The sequence below is a fragment of the Nyctereutes procyonoides genome, unplaced genomic scaffold, assembly GCF_905146905.1.
Source record: "Nyctereutes procyonoides isolate TBG_1078 unplaced genomic scaffold, NYPRO_anot_genome, whole genome shotgun sequence".
Lineage (NCBI taxonomy): Eukaryota > Metazoa > Chordata > Mammalia > Carnivora > Canidae > Nyctereutes > Nyctereutes procyonoides.
The window spans coordinates 5,745,029-5,766,070 of NW_026575045.1; the positions used below are offsets into that span (position 1 = coordinate 5,745,029).

At 40.6% G+C, this 21,042-nt stretch overlaps 1 protein-coding gene across 1 annotated transcript; it reads right to left on the reverse strand.

The window, feature by feature from the left end:
- Window positions 1-250: 250 nt before the first annotated feature.
- Window positions 251-16,665, reverse strand: PERP (p53 apoptosis effector related to PMP22). The gene is made up of 3 exons (XM_055324676.1): window positions 16,332-16,665; window positions 5,681-5,821; window positions 251-1,733 (listed from the first exon to the last, which is right to left on the reverse strand). The coding sequence occupies exons 1-3, from the start codon at window positions 16,543-16,545 to the stop codon at window positions 1,507-1,509; spliced, it is 582 nt and encodes a 193-aa protein (XP_055180651.1). The 5' UTR covers window positions 16,546-16,665; the 3' UTR covers window positions 251-1,506.
- Window positions 16,666-21,042: the final 4,377 nt, after the last annotated feature.

Sequence of the window (21,042 nt, forward strand, 5' to 3'; positions counted from 1 at the left end):
ATCTGTGTACCAACAGGGATTGGTCATTGAGGAAGAAGTCCAGGAAGCAGACTACTAGAATCCCTTAAAGTCCATTCAAAAATTGTTACTGGATACCTAAAATAAGCAAGACTCTTAAAACGTTAAGGAAAAGCTATTTTTCATTTTATCCGATGTTCTTATTTTGCCCCACTCAAAGAATCTTTTTAAAAGTCCCTTCCCCAGACGTGAAAAAAGAAAAAAAGCAAGAACAAAAACTACAAACTAGAAACAAGATTAGAACACCTGGTTTATTGGGGAAAATTCATAATGAAAACTGCAGTTGCTTATTCTACAACTTACAAAATAATAATTTGATATATAAAATGGTTTTCATTATGTAAGTACAAATGTTAAAAAAAAATCATAGTCAATGTGATATATCATCTATTTGCCATTCACGGGAAATCTCACATCCCTGAATTCTCCTGTTATGTGTCTTATACCAGATAGTTTATATCTCTTTTTCCAAAGACGACCAGGTTTGTAACTACATTTAACATTTAAGGTGTTGTTTACAATTGCTATCTACCAGAAGCTGTGTCTATATGATGAGAGCCCAGTCAACCTGAGATAAATAATTCAAGCCACTTCGTCTCCTTGGGCTGTTTTAATGTTACTTTGTGAGAAGAATGGCATTCCTAATGCTTTACTAAGCAACCAAAGCATGCCTATAGTCGTGATGAATTAGACCTAGCCCATCTTTTAATTGGTCTACTGTGTTCCTGAACATACAGACACAAAAGAGTACAGATTTATTAATGTAGCATTTTCCCACACCCAAGCCTATAAACCACTTTCAAAGAGAAAATTTCATCTTAACATTTCACTACATACGAAGGCCTTACTATTGCAGCAGGCTTTGACTATGAAAGAATACTTTCCTAGATGCCATATCAAGTTAATGTGAAGCTTCACAAAAAAAAAAAAAATTACTTAGGATATTAGAAATTCTCACAAATGATATGCATTTAGGAAACTTTCACTTCTTTAAATAAGTGAAGGCTTGGAAAATATTTACTTTTTGCATTTCTTTTAGAATATTTGGTCACTGACATTTTTTACTAGTATCTCCCTCTTTTTATTGGCTCTTAATAGATCCAGTCCATTCTATCTGGGAAAAACAGAAACTTGATCAGGTCCAGCCAATCTTTGAAGCCTTCTTTTTTTTGCCTCATACATGGTTAAGTTTCATATTCATATTCTTTTACAAATGTTGTATAAATGGTATGCATAGATATAAGGGGATATTAGCATATTACAGGTCATTATTTAAAAGAAATAAGTTTTGTTTACAAAACATATATAAAAGATGAATATGAAACTTTAACACCATTTAAGAAATTTTCCCCAAAAATTATTTTAGCATTGACTAGTCTAAAGATATGAACATTGCCTACAAAATGGTTTCAAAGGATTCTGGGAAAGACAGTTTCTTGCTCTGGGATCCATCTTGGCAGCAGCGTTGTCTTCTGCTCACTCCCCACCTTAGGCAGATGTGTAGAAGTACCTGGGCTTGGCATTGCCCAGAAGATCATCTTCATAGTTGGGAAGACAACAGAAGAAGAAGGCACAGCCGATCAGGATAATCGTGGCCGCCCACCCGAAACCATAGGCCCAGTTATAGATGTAAGTGACAGCAGGGTTGGCATGAAGGTTGAAGGTCTGGGTGTACTTCACAGGATAAATTACCAGGGAGATGATCTGGAATACAGCTAAAGGAAAGAAAAACATCCCAAAGTGAATACGGATCCATGAATGAATGCATGGTAATAACAGATTAACTCCCTCTTCCACCATTGTTTTTTGCCTTTAAATAAGTGTTAAATCCACTTCATGCTAATGAAAGGGGTTGAGGGAACCTATCAATCATGAGCTCAAACAAGTTATTGACTATTGTATGTCAGATCTGGCACTGACCAGAATACTGAATATACGAAAGACAGAAAGCAATTAGAGAATCTCTCTTTGTGCCTGTGCAAGCATTACATTCACTCAAGTAGAAAATGCAAAACTATGGTGCATAGTAGAAAGCAGGGTGGCTCAGAGGAGTATTTTTTCACTTGGTATTTACTGTGCCAAACACAGTGAATATTTTCAGTGTTAACAAAAATAATATATACACATATATTTGATGATATTGATATTTAATAGCACACCATTGGAATATTTATTTAATAAATGAGTGACTAAATGAAACAAGCCAATGATGTGAATGATCAATGTAGAGAAGCACCAGAAAAGTCTGCAGAGGAGGCAGGAATCTGAAGAATAAATAGAAGTGGAGAAATGGAGGTTGGAGGAACAGCATTCCAGGCTGGGGGAACAGAAATAAAATAGGAGAGTAATCATCCTGACTTGGGGAGTGTAAGGAGGATATAAAAAAGAAAACACAGGTCAAGAAGATTTCTAAACTCTTTGGTATAACAGTCACCTTATCACAATTAGTATTAATCATATTAATATTTTAAGCAACTTAAAAAAATAAGAACTCGATTAAATCTACTTTTGTATTATTTTTCAATGAGCATGCATAACTCTATGAAGCTATAATGAACATCCACATGCTATGCTGTGTTCTGCATTCTTTTCACATACTATTTCCCATGTCCACTGCCACATCATAAGGTATGAACACATTTTCACTCTGTAACATTAAGACACGAGTCTACACCAAGAGGTGCCAGGTGGCCGCGCTCCAGGGAGTGTATAGTCCTCACCTCTACCTTCCTTTTACCTACTTTTTTCCCTATCTTCACAGATGTAACCTAAAGTTGTTTTCTTTTCCTTTTTTTCTGTTTTTTTTTTTTAATTGCTAGAGAGGCCATAGGTGTTTCTACATCTTGATTCATTCCTTCTATTTCTCAACTCAAAATATTCCTCTTCTCTGGCAATTTAAGAAGGGTGATCTTGGTGCAGATCTTAAATATTTCTGTTTCTGACACACTTTAAGTGGCAAATTCTTACTTGGGAAGTTTGTTATCTACTGCAAATATTGTGTAAGACACTACATTATTCTCTAATTCCCCTGGTCGTAAATGTTAAATATTGTTCATCACCCATTTTGGTCCATCAGATGTAGAGTTTGTATAGCAATTTGGATCCACTTCTGTAAAATCTAAATTGTATCAGTGCTCAATTTTTCTGATGTTAACCCCAAAATAAATATAAAATTAAAAATAAGTGTTTTTGTGAAGTAATTCTTAAAAGTTGAGTAGGCCCTAATTCAACATTATTACCACATTGAGATTTCTAGGCTTTTCACTCCTGTAAACACTTCTCATTCTACTTGTCAAGCTCTCAAGGAAAAGATGAGTATTTAGTCATAATGTAAAATAAGGACACAGAATTACACAAGGCTGTGTATCTGTGAGAGTTCATAGAACCAGTCTTCCTGAAAATAGTAATTCTTGCAAGCCTGTCAGCTCAAGCTGGCCATTCCTAGATCTTAATTTTTATGTATTTTTTTATTAGTAATGTGTTTTTATTTCCTTGAAATTTCAGTACCCGTTAAGATGATATTTTATCTCCAGCAAAAAATCAATAAAGTTTTACTTAACATTTACAGAGGGCCAGACACAGTACTTTTCAGATATTACCTCACATAATCTTTTTAAAACTTTTATTTAAATTCAACTAATTAACATATAATGTATTATTGGTTTCAGAGATAGAGGTCAGTGATTCATGAGTCTTATAGAACACCCAGTACTCAAGACATCATTGATGTCAGATCTTCTTTTTATTTGTTTGTTTGTTTGTTTATTTTAGATCTTCATTTTTTAATGCTAAGATGGATAAAAGAGTTTTACTGGGATTTTTTTTAAATGGTGGCAAAATATATACAACATAATACTTATCATTTAAACCATTTGTTAAGTGTACAACTCAGTAGTATTAAATACACAGTGTTGTGCAACCATCATCACTATCTGTATCTAAAACTTTTTCAATATTCCCAACCTAAACTCTGCTTACCCCATTACCCACCCCGCCCTCAGCCCCTGGTAAGTTTGGATCTCTATAAATTTGCCTATTCCAGGTACTTTATATAAGTGAAATCATAAAATACTTGTCCTTCTGTGTGTATACCTTGTTTTTCTTGGCATAATATTTTCAGATCCATCCACACTGTACCATGTATCAAAACTTTATTCCTTTTAATGGCTGAATAATATTCCACTGTGTGTACATAATATTTAACCATTTTGTCCTGATGAACACTTGAGTTGTTTCCACCTTTGGCTATGGCAAATACCACTATGAACATGTGTGTACAAGTATCTGTTCAAGTCCCTACTTCCAGTTCTTTGGGATATATACCTAAAAGTGGAATTCCTGGGTCATATGGTAATGAACATTAATGTCCTAGTGTGTTTCTAATGGTGATTGAAACAGGCATCTAGCTAGTCTTCTAAGATGTGTGGAAGAAAAGATATCAAGTGTGTTTCCTTGATAAGGCCTCATAAATTTAAAATTTAAAATGAAAGCTAAATAGAAGTAGAGATGGGATTCAATAAGATTCTTCATGTTTTGTAGTTCCAAACTGCTCCTAATTTTAAAATATTATTCTAAAAGGAAACTCTGAGACAGAAAGAAAACCAGAGTAAACCTTATGTTCAATCAAGAGAAATGCTCAAATATACAGGTGAAGGTGGGGCCTGCACAGGTTGGTTCTCTGAGCCACCCCCTTTCTCTGAGCCAGGGTCCTCCCCCCTCTCCCCTACTCTGCACCCTCCCCCCACACTCCCAACTCATCCTGCCCTGGGCTCTGGGAACACGTTCCCTAAGCTCAGAGAATCCAGCACAAGGTGGTCTCTCTCTGGGCTCCTGCTTTACCTTATGTACCTCTCCTAAATCCAAAGCTTCTGACCATGTGCTCACTCTGTACCTGCACCCCAGGTCTGTGGCTGGATTTTTGCTTTGATCCCAAGGGCCTAAGTTGCTATGTCAAACAGACCTGTGGCCTTAACCTTAACAGCACCTTCTCTTTTCTCTTTGTCAGAAAAATCCAGTGATCCATCTAAATTCAGTTCTGTGACTGAGGTCCCTAGTGCCAGGGACCAACGGAAATTTCAAATAATTCTTGGTCCTAGATTCCTAGTTCTTGTAGTCCATCAATCAGTGTTCACTCTGACCACAGCCACCTGCCTCACTCCATTTCCCACCCCCCAGAATCAGCTCTATGATACAAAAAGGCAGTTCCAGGTCTGGTCTTTCCTAGGGTCTCCCGTCCCCCTGCAGAAAACCTTTCTATGACCTGGGACATAAGACTGTAATACACCTTCAATAAGTAAGATGGCTCAGGGACATCCCAGCCCCCATAGCAAGGGGCTCAGAGGAGGCCAGCACTGGGACACCCCATGGAAACAGCACACTGTGTCAGCCCTGGTCCCTCCAAGTAGGAGTGTTGCTGGACGTGGGGTCACCTACAACAGACAGCAGCATGCAGTGTGGATGGAGAACACAAGATATCATCTGAGACCTCCTCCAGGAAGAAAGGCACCTAGACCTTAAAGCACACATCTCTGTTACTTCTGCCCCTGGCGACACATTTTCTGACAACAGACCTGGAAGTGTAATTGTCAAGAATGGTGGGTTGGGCAGTACTATAATGATGTCTATGGAAGGTATGAATGAAGAACCGCTGACTTAGTCTTACCTGCCAGGGCCAGGAGGCCTCCAATCACTCTCAGGAAGACGAGCATCTGGGGTCCGCAGAGGGCAAAGAAAGACAGGATGAAGCAGATCACCAGGATGATAAAGCCACAGAAAAGCATGGCGGCCGCTGCCCTTCCCCACGCTGTGGGAGAAAAGAAACCATGATTAATAAGATACACATGCCAAATTTAAAAATCCCTTATCAAAGTATCAATAGTTTTGTTTTTTTTATTTTCTACTATCTATAGTTGGGTGAAAGGAGTCTTTTTGACAGTACTTACACATCTCCATATCTCAAAGGGAGAAGTAAGCAATTCATATGGAGGGCACTAATAAATTGCTTCCAGTAACGTCTTCTACCCCCAGATTTGGGGCAAATGTTTCTATCTTTGAAACGAAAGTTAAAATTCATTCAACTGTTTCTCATGTAATAAAGAAGCCATATAAACAGGTATATTTAAAAGGTTTTCTCCCTCTCCCTCTGCTCCTCCCCCCACTTTGTTCTCTTGCGCTTTCTCAAATAAATAAATAAAGTCCTTTAAAAAATAAATAAAATAAAAAGTTCACACAAGTTCTAACATAACACAACCATAGTAAACAACATTTTTAGTGTTGAACAATTAAATTAGAATCCCTTTAGGAAATGGTTCAAATACCTTTAAAAAGACCTTTGTTTCATATTAACGTCTGGTTCTGTGCCAAAATAATCATTGAAAACCTACTTATGGCCAGGCAGAGAGGTGACCTAAAACAATTTAATTATAAAGAATCTGTGATTTTTATAACAAGTTTAGGTGCACATATATCCAATTGTCTAAATTTTAACTTTGCAATTTATAGTGCAAGGATTCTTAATTATGGATATGAGTCTTATAAGCAACCAAGATGAAGTGAAAATTGAGTTCTGGGTTTGAAAATCCTCACGAGTACCTCCTTGTTTTACCTTGAACCTGTAGAAACAGGGAGAGCCATGATACCCAGGCTAACAATTCCAGTCAATAATTCCCATTGTGCAACCTGCACTGATTTCAAAAATCTCTTCCAATACAACCTGCTTTCTGGAGGCATAACTAACATTGATGACATAATTGCTCTGTGCCAGGCACTGAGCTAAGAACTTGACATGCATTCACTAAATCTTCACAATAGCTTTTGATTTATTTTATTTTATTTTGTTTTGCTTAAGAGAGGGAGGCAGGGGAGGAGCAGATGGAGAAGGAGAGAAAGGTTAAGCAGGTTCCATGCCCACTGCAGAGCCTGACACAGGTCTTGATTGTGACTTGAGCCTAAATCAAGGGTCACACGCTTAGCCAAATGAATCACCCAGACACTCCCACAATACCTTTTAAAGGTTCATATTATCATTATTTCTTTAGTAGAGTGCCTGCCTGGCTCAGTCGGTGGTGCATGCGACTCTTGATTTCAGGGTTGTTAAGTTCAAGCCCCATGTTGGGTACAGAGATTACTTAAAGATTAAAAAATCTTTATCATCATTTCTTTAGAAATGAGGATCTAGTAAGGCTTTGAAAGTTCAAATGACCTGCCCACAGCCACAGAGCTGTTAAGTGCTTCAGTCAGAGTTTGATTTATTTAGCTTGGTCTAAATACAACACATGATTCTTTTCAGATATATAATTTACATCCTGTAAAATTCACTCTTTCAAACAATTCAGTGGTCTCTACTATATTCACAGGGTGGTGCAACCAATCATCACTTACAATTCCAAAATTTTCATCACCCCCAAAAGAAGCCCCATATCCATTGGCAGTCGCTTGCCATTCGTCTCTCCAGCTTCAGGCAACCATTAATCTAGTTTCTGGCTCTACAAACTTGTCTATTCTGGACATTTCCTAAAAATGGGGTCCATACTGCATGGCCTTTTGTGACTGTCTCCTTTCACCTAGCAGAAACGTCTTCAGGGCTCATCTATATTTAGCATGTACCAACATTTCATTCCTTCTTATGGTCAAAAAATATTCTGTTGTATGTATAGCCCACATTTTATTTATCCTTTTGCTGATGGAAGAACATGTGCTCTTAACCTATCACTCTGTATTGCACTCGAAAAAGACAGTCATGTGCACATCTGCCCTGGTTTTGCTCCTACTGGAACACAGCTTGGTTGACAAATGTCTCCTCCCTTAATGATAGATCATTTGACTGGCCAAAGGAAAAGGATGTCAGAGAGCCGAAAGGAGCCGGGACTTGGAAGCCAGTTGGACCTCATTTATACCCTGCTTCCACCACCAATTAGCCACCATCAGCCTGCACATCTGCTAACCAGGATGAAAAATGCCTTCTTTCAAGATTATTGTGAGGATGACAGCTCTTGTGTGAAAGGGCAGGGAGTTGGGAATTCTCTGCCCCTTACCGTTCAAGAAGTTTCTCAGGTATGCCTATGACTTCTCTCCAGGATCTCAGGTTTTTCCATTTTTTCCCCTATATTGGAAAGCTCTGCATCATCACATTCTTATTCCTCAGTTGCCCACCACATATTTACATCTCCATCTGTTATAGACAAGCCTGAACAAAGTTTCCCTGTTGATTCTCTAATCCTCACGCTCCTTCCAGATCTTCCTCTAGGTTTATGAATGACTGAGACATAGTAGGTTATTAAGGAGAAGACACATTTTTATATGCCTCAGAAATACCACATTTCCCCACAAATTATCCCTTAATATCGCTGCAGGATGAGGCTGAGACAGTGCATGAGTGGGCCTAATTTATATTTATAATTTTCCTTACTTTCCTCCAGACCTTTTTGCTCTTTCTGGAGATCAAGAAGAGATCTTAGGGGCAAGGTAAAATAGAAATGTGTTATTTTAAAAAGAAATGAACAAAGCCAGAATGTGAAACAAACTTTTGCCTTGTCCTTCAAGTAAGGGAAAATGCAAGAGAAGGGGACCATCAGACCATCTCAAAGTCTAGTCCATAGACCACTGTGTCAAAATCATCAGTGGTGCTTATTAAAAATACAGATTCCTGCAGTTTCCTCTGACCCACTGAATTAGAACTCAAGAGACAGTACCCAGGAATCTGCACCTGACTGACATTTCTTATAGCCATACTAAAGTTTAAGAAGAACTAAGAGAGATGATTAATCTCATAAAAACAGATGCAGTACTGCCAAAAAGGAGAGCATTTTATTTTCAGTATGTGACCCACTGTCAATTACAGTCACATTTCTATGGATTTTTATGGCTACTACTAATCATTACATTCAATTAAATCCAATGATTAAAGTCAAGTAAGCAGATACTGATTTTTCCTTTTAAGTTGAGTTCACAGGTTAGAAACTGTGCAATAAAAGGCTATATATCTGTATAAACATGCACAGGAATGCAAACGTAATGAAAAAATGCATATCAGAATGTGAATTTTCAAAAATTCACAAAAGTTTTATTTTAAAAAAATAAAACTTCCTAACAAGGAATATATATTGATAACCAAACTTTATAGTCACAGACTAGAGTTTTAAAAATATAGCTATGAAGAGTAATATCAATAATTATTCCTATTTATTTGGGGAAGATAATACAGATTATTGCTATTACTACTTCCTCTAACATAATAGCTGAGGTGTGATTTACACTTAGTTTCAAATACTTGAACTAAGAAAATAGCAAGCCAGTTCACTTCACTAACCTGAAGCCAACAGGTGAACACAAATAGAAACACAGCCCATTTTAAGAACTTGGTCTATGCTAGGTTAAATAATTCAGTAGTAGCTTGTTTACTCAAAATGCTGAGTCTACAGAAAATCAAAATGGCAAATTAAGTAGCATTTTGTATTGAGAAAGGCTTCCCTAGAAGTAGAACATGTATAACCTGCTCTTGCAGCATGGAAACACCCACACTGAATCATTTAACTACCACTTAAGACTAAAATCTAGGCAAGGTTTTGAAGATCTGGCTGATGAAGACAAGTAAGACAACCTGCCTTCTCATATCAATGACTATTTTGCTATAAAATGATGAGATGGACCCTGGTGTAAGCAGGGTCATTCCAGCCCAGTATTCTGCCCAAGAAGGCCGACAGCCATGTAGACTTATAACATGGCATATCTCCATGACAGACATTTTGAAAAGTTAAGGGGTGTCTGGGTGGCTCAGCTGGTTAAGTGTCTGCCTTTGGCTCAGGTCATGATCCCAGCATCCTGGGCTCGAGCCCTACTTTGGGCTGGCTCCCTGCTCAGAAGGGAGCCTCCTCCTCCCTCCTTGTGCTCTCTCTTGCTATCTCACTATCTCTTTCTCTCAAATAAATAAATAAAATCTAAAAACAAAACAAAACAAAAAACAGTTAAGTCTGTGCTCCAAATACCTTTGGTCTCAAATACCCAGAATGAGCTTAATACCTACAAATTTACCCAACCCTTTTGGGAACTATTTATATTTTTATATTATATCATGGTCTAAATTATACCATATTTACCAACCCCAAAAGAAAAATATCAGTTTTTAAAACTTATCCTATTACTTCTTCCATGATTGAACAGATAGATGGTCCTTGGCTCTTGGAAGGCAGTATGTCCATCTTTATTCTGAAGAAGTCTGCCATTTATGTGCAAAATTTTATTGTCTTTCCTAATTGCGGTTTGTGATAGAGAGCAGGGAAGATTCTCATCATCAATTGGCACTCTTTGAATTGAGACCACAAGTCATGCAGTACTCCAGGTAAACAGATGCTGTATTTCTGTGCAGGAATGTTTCTTGTTTGTTCTTTCTCCTTAAGGGAAAATCAATCTGGTGTTACATATAATCTGTTATGTCCTAAATTTATTTTCTAAGTACCACTTGGAGAAGTTCCTATTATCAAAGAAACCAGCAGCCTTATAAATCCACTTTATAAGATTTATTAAAGATCCATTTGGATGGGCAGCCCTGGTGGTGCAGCGGTTTAGCGCCACCTGCAGCCAAGGGCGTGATCCTGGAGACCCTGCATCGAGTCCCGCGTCAGGCTCTCTGCGTGGAGCCTGCTTCTTCCTCTGCCTGTGTCTCTGCCCCTCTCTCTCTCTGCATCTCTATAAATAAATAAAATCTTAAAAAAAAAAAAAAAGATCCATTTGGATGAAGAACAGCTTACTTAATTTTGCTATCACTTGCAAAGATTCAACATTAAATCAAAACTAACAGTCACTAATGAAATCCTAAGTTTTTCCTAGGAAACACTTTTAAGTTTTTTGCATAAGAAAAATGCTGTATCTTTTTTCCAGTGATGACATATGAAAATACAATGTTACCCAAAAAAAGAAAGAAAAAAATACAACATTACAAGGTAAATACAGCTAGGAAAAGACCAGTAAGGTCAACTACTAAGAAAGTAAGATAGATAGATAGATAGATAGATAGATAGATAGATAGATAAAATAAATACCTTGAATGCCAATCTAGAAACCATAAACTGAAACTTGTAAAAGGAAAAAAAAAACTTTGTAAGTTGAAAACACTATTTTTAGTATTGTGGGTAATACTCTGCAGGCTGTCACCAATTTTTCCTCTAAAGTTAGTGTTTCTTTTAAGGGATTTGCTGTATTCTTCAGTAATTTCTCATGTAGACACCCAACACTGACCAAGACAGTCTGGCCTAGCCCCTTACTCAGTGCCCTGCAGATACCAACCTGTCACCCAATTACAGTAGGGTCCCTTTGTAGAACAACAGATTCATCTAGTAATAGTACAAAGGCCCTACCTAGTAAATCTGAGCTTTTGTCAGATCTCACACTGCTTGTATAGGGTTCTTTATGTCAAACAGATTCTTTATATCAGAAATGAAAACTGGATTCATGACAAAAAAATTAAAAAGATCCTATCTACACAAACAAGATATATACAACATATAATATAATGAATATACACATGGGTGGAATATATATTCAAAAAGACTGGTGCATGTCCAATGAGGAGATAATCTGCAGGAACAGAGGCCAGTGCTTCTGAAACCAGAAAGTGCTTACAGATCACCCAAGGATCTTGTTAAAATGCAGATTCTGATTCAGGAGGTGGGGCCTGAGACACTGAATGTCCTATAACCACCAGATAATGTGGATGCTTCTGGTCTGGACACTTTGAGTAGCAAAAATCTAGAGGACAACTCGTAACAGGCCTCCAAAAAAAATCTACATCAGAAGAAGTGATTTTGTAGAAGCTTTAGAAGGCAGTAAAGCAAGGTCAGGGTCACATGGGATGGCACCTAGTCGGTGTGAGATTCTTTGCATGCCCCACATTTTCTCCTGAAACTGAACCTGAAGATAACTACTTACCACTGTGTTTTTATAGAACTGTGGTCCTTTCCCCCTTTATGGTTTTCTATGAAAGTCTCAGTGGGGAAACCACCCTACACAGGAAGATGTGAAAACAGGGATTTCTACCCTGAACTGAGTAAAGATAACTAGCAGGGAATTGGGGATCTATCCTCACAGATTTGAAAGTTTGTTAGATGAAGGCAGCTGGGAAGTAGAATTTGCATGGAAGCGTATTGGAACTCCATCAGCGTAAGACAAGTACTTTTAGACAAACAGCAGTGTCCAGAGAACTGAGTTATGTTGTGGAACAAAGGGGAGAGGCTTAGCTTGTCATGGGTGGTGTTGATGAGCACAGGCTTTGGTGAAAGCTTGAACAGGTGCACTCTTACACCCTTCTTTATAGCCTAGGAGTCTGTGCCCGCTAGACGGAAGAAAACAAGTTAGGCCACTTAAAAGGGAGTGGGGCTCTCTGTTGATTTACTGCTAAGTGCAGCAAGTGGACTAGATCACTGGTTCCTACATGTCTGGATTTTATAAGTCAATAGACATATATATTTTAATTATGAAAATCAACTGAGTACTAGCCATCACTTTATTTTGTTAGGTAAAACCATGAACACACACACACCCAGAATAATCTATCCACTAATGCCTAATTTCATAAAATAATAACATTTCAATACCTCACCCTGCCTCCCAGCAAAAGAGCATTATCTCAACATGGTCCTTTAAGTCAAATTTAGCCTAATGTAAACCTATTAAGTTGGTACTTATCTTTCTCATTTCCTATATATTTAAGAACTATAGGGTGAAATGATCTAAAAAAAAATACTTTATATAATACTCTGATTCCTGGACTTATCCAAGACCAATTTCACATTAAAAACAAAACAAAACAAAGCCACATGCAATGCACTGTGTGGTATTCAAAGGCATCTGGTAAAGATGAAGCTCTGAACTTCTGAGTGCAGAGCTGAGGCAAGCACCCTATGATAGCTGCACTGACTCCCCACTGCCATTCTTGGTAAACTCATCACCATTTGTCTCCACCCTGACAAGTAGGAGCCTGCTTGAGATTTGAAATCTGTATCATTGATATTTAAAATATCCTCCTGATGTGTTGTTTTCTTAAAACTGGGCAGGGGAGGGATGGGTGCCAGAAGAACAAAAACAGTATGCATGAATATGCATTCAAATGCAATTTTGCATTTTATTTATATGTGAAATTTGAATGATCATTTGGATGTTCTTTCCCATTTTAGACAAATATAAATGTGAGATTCTTTCAATGCTCTACATGCTCATAATTTTTTTTTTAATTAAGCAAGTATTGGTTAAGCTGGGTATTTACTCAGTTGTTAATATCATGTAAAGGCAAATATTTCCTGTATAATTTGGTTCACTTACAAGGAAAAATGAGGTGATGTAGCAATCTGAAATTCCTTAAAAAACTGTCAATAACCATGGGGAATATAATATTCTGCATTTTACATAGTTCTTAGGAACTATTTCCCTTTATAGAAACAGCTATATTATTAGGATTATTGCCAAGATTTGCCAGGAATGGGATCCCTGGGTGGCATAGCGGTTTGGTGCCTGCCTTTGGCCCAGGGCGCGATCCTGGAGACCCGGGATCGAATCCCACGTCGGGCTCCCGGTGCATGGAGCCTGCTTCTCCCTCTGCCTGTGTCTCTGCCTCTCTCTCTGTGTGTGTGACTATCATAAATAAATAAAAATTAAAAAAAAAAGATTTGCCAGGAATGATGTGTTTTTAATAACAAAATGAACATATTAATGTTATTAATATCAATTAATAGAAAGAGATGGTCAAACACTTTGTAATAAGAAGATATATTTTCTTAAATATATTATATATTTAAATATTAAATATATTTTCTTAATAGTTACAATGGTAAATCACAATGTTTACTTTCTAGTACATATCAAGAAGTTTTTAAAGAGTAAACACAATTCTCTGCACTGAAATACCATATTAACTAGAGCCATTTACCTTACTCCTTGTGCTTATACTTATGTGGGAGTGTGTATAAACCTTTTACTACATTTTAGATAAACCTCCTGTAAACATATTGTTTTCCACAAAGCCTTACTGAAGTTATCTGAAAATCTCCAGAGTTAAAGATGCCCAGAAAATCGCCCTACAGTGTAGAAATACACAATTTGTATACTTGTGAAGCAAAATTTGCCACGACAGAAAATGAAGTGAAAGTATAGTAAACACTCCCAACTCATCTCTGACCACAGTAGCCTGAGATGGACCTCTCTTTGGGGAGTTCACATCTATATTGTTCTTCCCATGGACACCTGATGACAGTGGATCCCGGATTCATGATTTGATTCTAGGTCATGAGCAAAAGCTGCGTCTAACACATTATTGGCACTTACTTATCTTTGCAAAGGTCATAGGAATAACTTAACTGGGAGGTTAAAGCCACCACCCACTTATGAAAATCGGTCTTGCTGCATCATAAAGGTAGCAATAGATTTTTCAAGACCTACTTGGAAAATTGAACTTTACCAAAGGCCAATTTCTATATCAAATTGAAATACAGTTTATACACTGGATCAGTGTTGTCTTTACAATTAGAAGAGTGAATGCTTTAAACTCCTAATTAAAAAATATCAAACCAACAAAACCTGCTCATTCTCTTCCATATACAAAGCACTATATCATTCTGAAGCTGGAGGCGCCACACCCTCCAAAGGTGACCTCATCTTGCAAGTCAAGAAAAATAAAAACCTCATTGTGTGAGTTTCACAAGAGGACTGCAGTCACAGCCAAAGCCTTGCAAGCTGGATCATGTCCCAGCAATAGTGCTGCTGGTGGCTCTACTGCACCTCCCTTCCAGTGGTGTGCTAAACTTCTTACTTCACAAGCAAGGGGTGGGGGAGGGGGTTGCGGCATGCTCTTTGGATCTGTTATTAGTTTTTGTTCTCAAGCACGATTATCCAGTCTGTTTAAAAACACACTCGTCTAGAGCAGTCCTATTAAATCCCCTACAAGACCCTGAGCTCCAATGCATTTTAACTAAAAGATACAGATACTTTACTTCAAAGAAATTAATTTCCTTTCAAAAGATCTGAGATAACAGAAACCCTGGCAGGCGGTCTGTTTGTTTTAAGAGAGGAAAAACACAGACTTTAAGGAAAGCAGGAATTCCATGCAGTCTTTACATTTTATTACCTGCTAATGAGGACCATGCACTCCCTTTGCGGGAAAGCACAAAGTGGGAACCTCCAAACAATTCCACAGTAGATAAGATACAGCACCAAGCTCTGGATACGGGCACCAGAACCACAAATAAACAGTGTGCTTGGAAGCCGTGGACAACTTCGGAGTAAAGAATCAAGTCAGTGGTCCTAGCAGGGAATGAAAAAAAGGCAGGGTAGCCTTCTTTCTGAGTTTAAAACTATTAAACTCAGTTGCTAAGGCCTCATTCAGTAGCATTTAGCTTTAAGTTTCCGACTATGCTCATACTTAAACTCTCGCCTCCTGCACCCCAGGCCCACGTTGCTAATCACAACAGATCCCAGCTGTTCTCAGGACTGCCCTAAGCAGGGGGTGGCAGCAGACAGGAAAGTGCTCCTCTCCTGTCCGGGCCTATTAAGTGAAACACCCAGGCTGCCTTCATGCTGGAAAAATAAAACACTCCCTCTGAGATATATTAAACTTGTCAACTCTGCTTCATTCTGCTGGTGTAGAAGATGTGTTTGCTGCATAGATTACAAATCAGATTAAGATAAGTGAGGTTTTTAAACAGTGCCGTACCTAAGTCATAAAGACACTCCCTAAAACAAAAGCTAACCAGAACTAGCCTGCCGCTTAAAGATACTGTAGTACCTGCTGAGATCATAACTGCTAAAAAACTTTGATGGAAAAGGCTTTTTTTTTTTAATGGAAGAAGAGTTGCTTTCGCTTAGTTCAAGTAAACGAATACACCCACCTCCGGAAGGCGCGTATTTTAATATTTATATTTTGATCTTACAAAGAATCACAGGAGGAGGTATAATGGTAAGAGATTTTGGCAGGTCTCCAAGAAAATACACGTTGTCCATTACATTTCTTCTTCTAAAACTTTTCAATGCCCGAAAAATCACCTTTTGCATGTAACTGACAAACTCTACAAAAAAACAGAGCTTAAACTAGGGCCATTTCCGTCCAGTGGTGAGCCTGGTTTGGGCCACCCAAAGCTGCTACTCCTTTTTGTTCAGATCGGATGCCGAAACCTAAGCTCTAAACCTTTTTTTTTTTTTTTTTTTTTTTTTCTTTTTTCTCCCAGTCACTCACTACCTCTGCCCCAGTTCAGACCGTTCGCAAACGGCGGCTTGGGAAGGCTGCGCCCGCCCAGCCGCAGCCCGGAGGGCTTCCCGGAGGCGCCGGCACTCACCGTAGTCCATGAGGCTCTGGCAGCCTTCCTCGTAGGACCCGCTGCCGCCGCCCTCCTGGGAGCATCGCCACCACAGCGAGGACGTCTGGATGTGGTCGCTCGACTGCAGCCAGCCGCGGCCGGCCAGCGCGATGATGTCGAAGGCGATGGCGCTGAGCAGCAGCAGGGGCAGGATCCACCTGCAGCGCTCGCAGGCCAGGCCGCAGCGCAGCATCTCGACGGCGGGGCGCGGGGCGCGGGGCGCGGGGCGCGGGGCGGAGGAGCGCGGGGCGGAGGAGCGCGGGGCGGAGGAGCGCGCGGGGCTCGGACGCCGGCGGAGAGTGGCCGGCCAGCGCGGGCAGCGCGACAAAAGGGAAGGGGCCGCGGGGAGGCGGCTCCCGGGAGGACGCGGCTCGGGGCGCCCGGGCCCCACCTAGATTCCGGTGACTCACGGCGCGCCGCCCCGACCTGCCCGGCCGGCCCGGTGCGCGCGGGCAGAGGCGGGGCCGGCTCGGGTTACGCCGGGCGCCGGGGAGCCCAACCCGCTGCCGCGGCGCGCGCCTCCTCGCCCCCCGCCGCCTGGCTCCCCGCCTCCCGGGCCGCCCCCGCCGAGCGGGCGTCCTCCCCAGTGCCTCGCGGGCCGCGCGTTCCAATCCTGGCAGGCCAGCTAAGTCTTTCGTCCCCGACGGCGGATAACGGGCTGACCTTCCACCACCTCATACCTAGGTTCCAAGCAGCCTGGGATGCGTGTTCTCGTCGGAGCTGTAGGTCAGCGCTGCACCCCCGCGGGCGGCGTGTGCGCCCCCGGAGCGCGCCCCCGACCCTCCGCGGCGGGGCGCGCGCTTCCTCCTGGGCCACCTTTGTACCTTGCACCCTGGCTCCCTTCGTACCCTTATGCGGGCCGCCGGGTCGGCCGCGCTGGGCCAGCAGGGGCCGTTTCCTGTACCCGTGTGTCCCGGTGTCGAGCCCTGGGTCTGCGGCGTTGGAGGCGCTCGCTAAGCACTTAACGCACCAACACACTCCCCGCGGCCTCGGAAGCGCCTCATCTGGCTCCCAGGAACCGTCAGGCCCCCTCCGCCGCTGTCCACTCCCCACCGCAGACCTGTCCATATTTAAGCCCCACTTTAAACTCCGCTTATTTACTATGTTGAGGTTTCTCCAAATAAAAAAAAAACATGTCACCATACAACCAGCGCCTAAATCCCACCTCCAGGTCCTGGCCCTCCTTCTCTCACCACCCTGACTCAAGTGGGGCAGGGGGTGAGGTAGGATGGAGGGGTGAAGGGGTGCCACTGGGTGTGCCATTGAAGAGAAACAAATTCTCAGTGTCTCGCTCCATCGTGGCCTTGGGCAAACCATGAAAAACATCCAATGAGGGTCACATCTGTTTTGTTTTTTGTTTTTAATGAGCATCGCATTTTTTTTTTTTAATGAGAGTTATATCTTACCTTGTACCTTCACGGATTTCTTCTGAGTCGCTTGCTTTTCCCACCAATTTAACATAAAAGAAGGGGGGGGGAGTATTTAGCCACCTTTCAAATTTTAGTTGTCTGTATTTCAGCTTGGTACTTTCAAAAGAAAAAGAATACTATTTTGTCTTAGGCGTTCTCTCGCCATTTTTGAGGACTAATAAAATAAAAGTGCGAAAGTGTTTGAAACCACATGAAAAAATTTCTCCAGCCTTAATTTTACATAAGCCAAGTTCACATACTTTCCTTAAAGGCAAATATTTTCACTTTGAAAGAATAGCATAAGGGGGGCTTCTGCCAAGAGTTAACTGCATATGGTGTAGACTGTGCAAAGAAAATAAGCTTTCAGGGTTTTCAAAAGTAATGTAAATATTTGTTTAATTAGCTGTGCCTATAATATATTTGTGAGGGGAAAAAATCACATTCTTATAGATAAGTAGAGTACTGATCATGAGCAAAGTGGTTTCAGACAAAATCCGAGTTTCATGGGTCTTAATATCTCTAAATGATCTTGGACTAGAAATGCCTTCTTTTTCTTCTTCCAAGAGATTTGAGGAAAAGAACTCATTAATGTCGAGGTGAAAGCAAGGAAAGTAGCTCTTCTGAATTTCTGGAAGAGACTAAACCCACCCCGGCTGGGTTCAAACCAGAAGGAGCCTAATGTGTGCCTCACAGACTGTGGTGGAGCCAGACAGCTCAGGTTCAGATGCTCAGGCTAGCTGTGTGACACTGGAACACTTAGCTTCGCTGCGCCTCAGTTTCCTCATCTATAAAATGGATCATGCTCACCACATAGTGTTGCAATGAGTTTTAAAAGAGTTAATACCCTAAAGCATGCAGAATAGCGTATGCACATAGTAAGCCACAATAAAATGGTGATGGTGATGATTTTCACATTGGTTTCGCACTTTACTAAGATTGGAAAGGGGCCCTTGCATGTTCGTAAGGAACACATTCCTTATGAGAATACCAACTGTAAATTATTAACTTTTCTCGGACAACGCAACCCTTCATCCCAGCCATCCTGGTGAAATGGTGGATTCTGGAGAACAGACCATCAAGTAGTTCCCTCTGCTGGATAGTCCAGGGATCACAGAGCACCTGACAATGTAAAGTGTATCTGAAACAGGGTTTTACTTTTATACATTTGGATTTTTATGGTTATAAAGGCAATAAATACCACAAACAAAAAATATATAAATATGTAAATTTAAAAATAACAGTATGTAGTTTTACTGCCTTGTCTAATGGTCGTAGTAGCTAACATTTGTTGGGAGTTTTCCATGTGCTAGTAAGTGCTCCAAGTCCCTCAGATCCTCCAGGTGTATACTACTATCAGCTTCCTATAGATGAGAAGACTGGGTCACAAAGAAGTTAAGCAACTTGTTCAAGACAACACAGTCCCTGAGTGGCAAACCCACACATCACCCCAGGCCATTTGTCACCAAAGCCAGTGCTATTTGCCACCATAACCATTTATAAGAGTTTGGAAAATATTTCTCCTAAAGTTTCCTTCTTTCTTTCCCTGCTCTCTGCCTCTGTAAACATCCAACCCACTACCAGTTGTCTCCTGAGCTGTAATGAAATGGTCCCATTTAAGCTGCCATGTCCTCACCAGTAAACCAAAGCAAGAGCTGCGCAGGTGGTAGTAGAATGAACACACAGGAAAATCAGGCAGCCTGAAGTCTAATTCTCACTGACCCTGTGTTTAACCTCTAATTTTATCCCATCTCACTCCTCCCCTGTTCCTGCAAACTTTTCATTGTCTCCACTCTCTTCCCTTCTATTCCTTCCTGTCTATTCTACCCAGTGGTGTGATGGTAAATGTTTAACAACCAACTCTCGGACCCTCCCCCAAAGTCCTTGATTTGTAGCATTCGCCAATTTCTATCATGTAAAACTCTCCCAAGACTGATCTCCAGATACCATCTGATGTCACTGAACACAGAATTGGAAAGAAACATACATAATTATCTCTCTCAAGCTAGTAAAAGCACACCCTTGGGTCTGTGCCCAATATCCTACTAAAACTGTTCTCACAAAGGTCACCAGTAAGCTCATATTTGCCAAATTCAATAGACGTCATTGATCTCTTCATCCCTCTAGCTTCTGTGATGTCTTCCTCCATAAAACTTTCTACTTTCTTGGGGTGCCTGGGAGGCTCAGTGGTTGAGTGTCTGCCTTTGGCTCAGGTCATGATCCCGGGGTCCTGGGATCCAGTCCCACATCAGGCTCCCCATGGGGAGCCTGCTTCTCCCTCTGCCTATGTCTCTTTGTATGTCTCTCATGAATGAATAAATAAAATAAAAACTTTCTACTTTCTGTAAAAAACGTTAAAGCCCAGTGCCCAAGGATCATCTGAAAACACACCTGTAGTCAAATAAAGTTAGATTTATTTACTCTGCAGCAAAGGACACTGCACACTAAGGGGAACTCTGGGGATGTCCCAGCATGAGGATGTTAGGAGAGCCTAGGCAAAAGATTTAGGCCTATGGCAGGTGATTTTGGAAAGGATTCCAGGACATGAGTGTTTTGTTCTATGTCGAGGAGAGTGATATTTTATTTTGTAGTTGCATGGTGGTTTTTTTCTTTCTGTGTTCAGATATGATTATGGAGTCTTGCTTTTGTTTTGTTCTATCGCAATGATAGCCTGACCTTGTCTGATGTGAATATTCTGCGTAGCTGCTTTTGCTCAGCATTGGATCATCCTGGCCTAGCTATTGGATTGCCAGAACAATAACCAAGTGCCAGGGACTGGCTCCCTCTCCTTCACGTCTCCACAAACCTCCCTATCCATCCCTTCCCTCTCCCCTTGATGTGCCAGTCCTGCTCTGACCCCCACCCTCACCAGTGCTGGATTCTCTAGGGTTCTTTCCTGGATCACTTTTCTATTCATTTTTTTTCATATTACATCATGCATTTTAATGATTTCAACCCCTATCTATATATTCACGGCTTGCAAATATATACACTCTTCCTCTGTGCTTCATTCAGAATTTTATATCCAACTTCCAGCAAGTGGCACCACCTGAATTCCTCCCCAACCACTTTAACATCAACCTGTACAGAGTTCAAACTGCTCTCTCTTCTAAACCATCATCTTCGTCTTATAGCCCTTGTACTGCCTCCATCATCTTGGTCACCACAATTAAAATTCCAAGACTATCCTTGAGTCTTACTTTTTTATCCAATTAACATCCAACAATTTAAAGTTTTGCCAGCTACCATGGCTCCCAGGTATTTCTGAAGGGCAGACTCTGTTC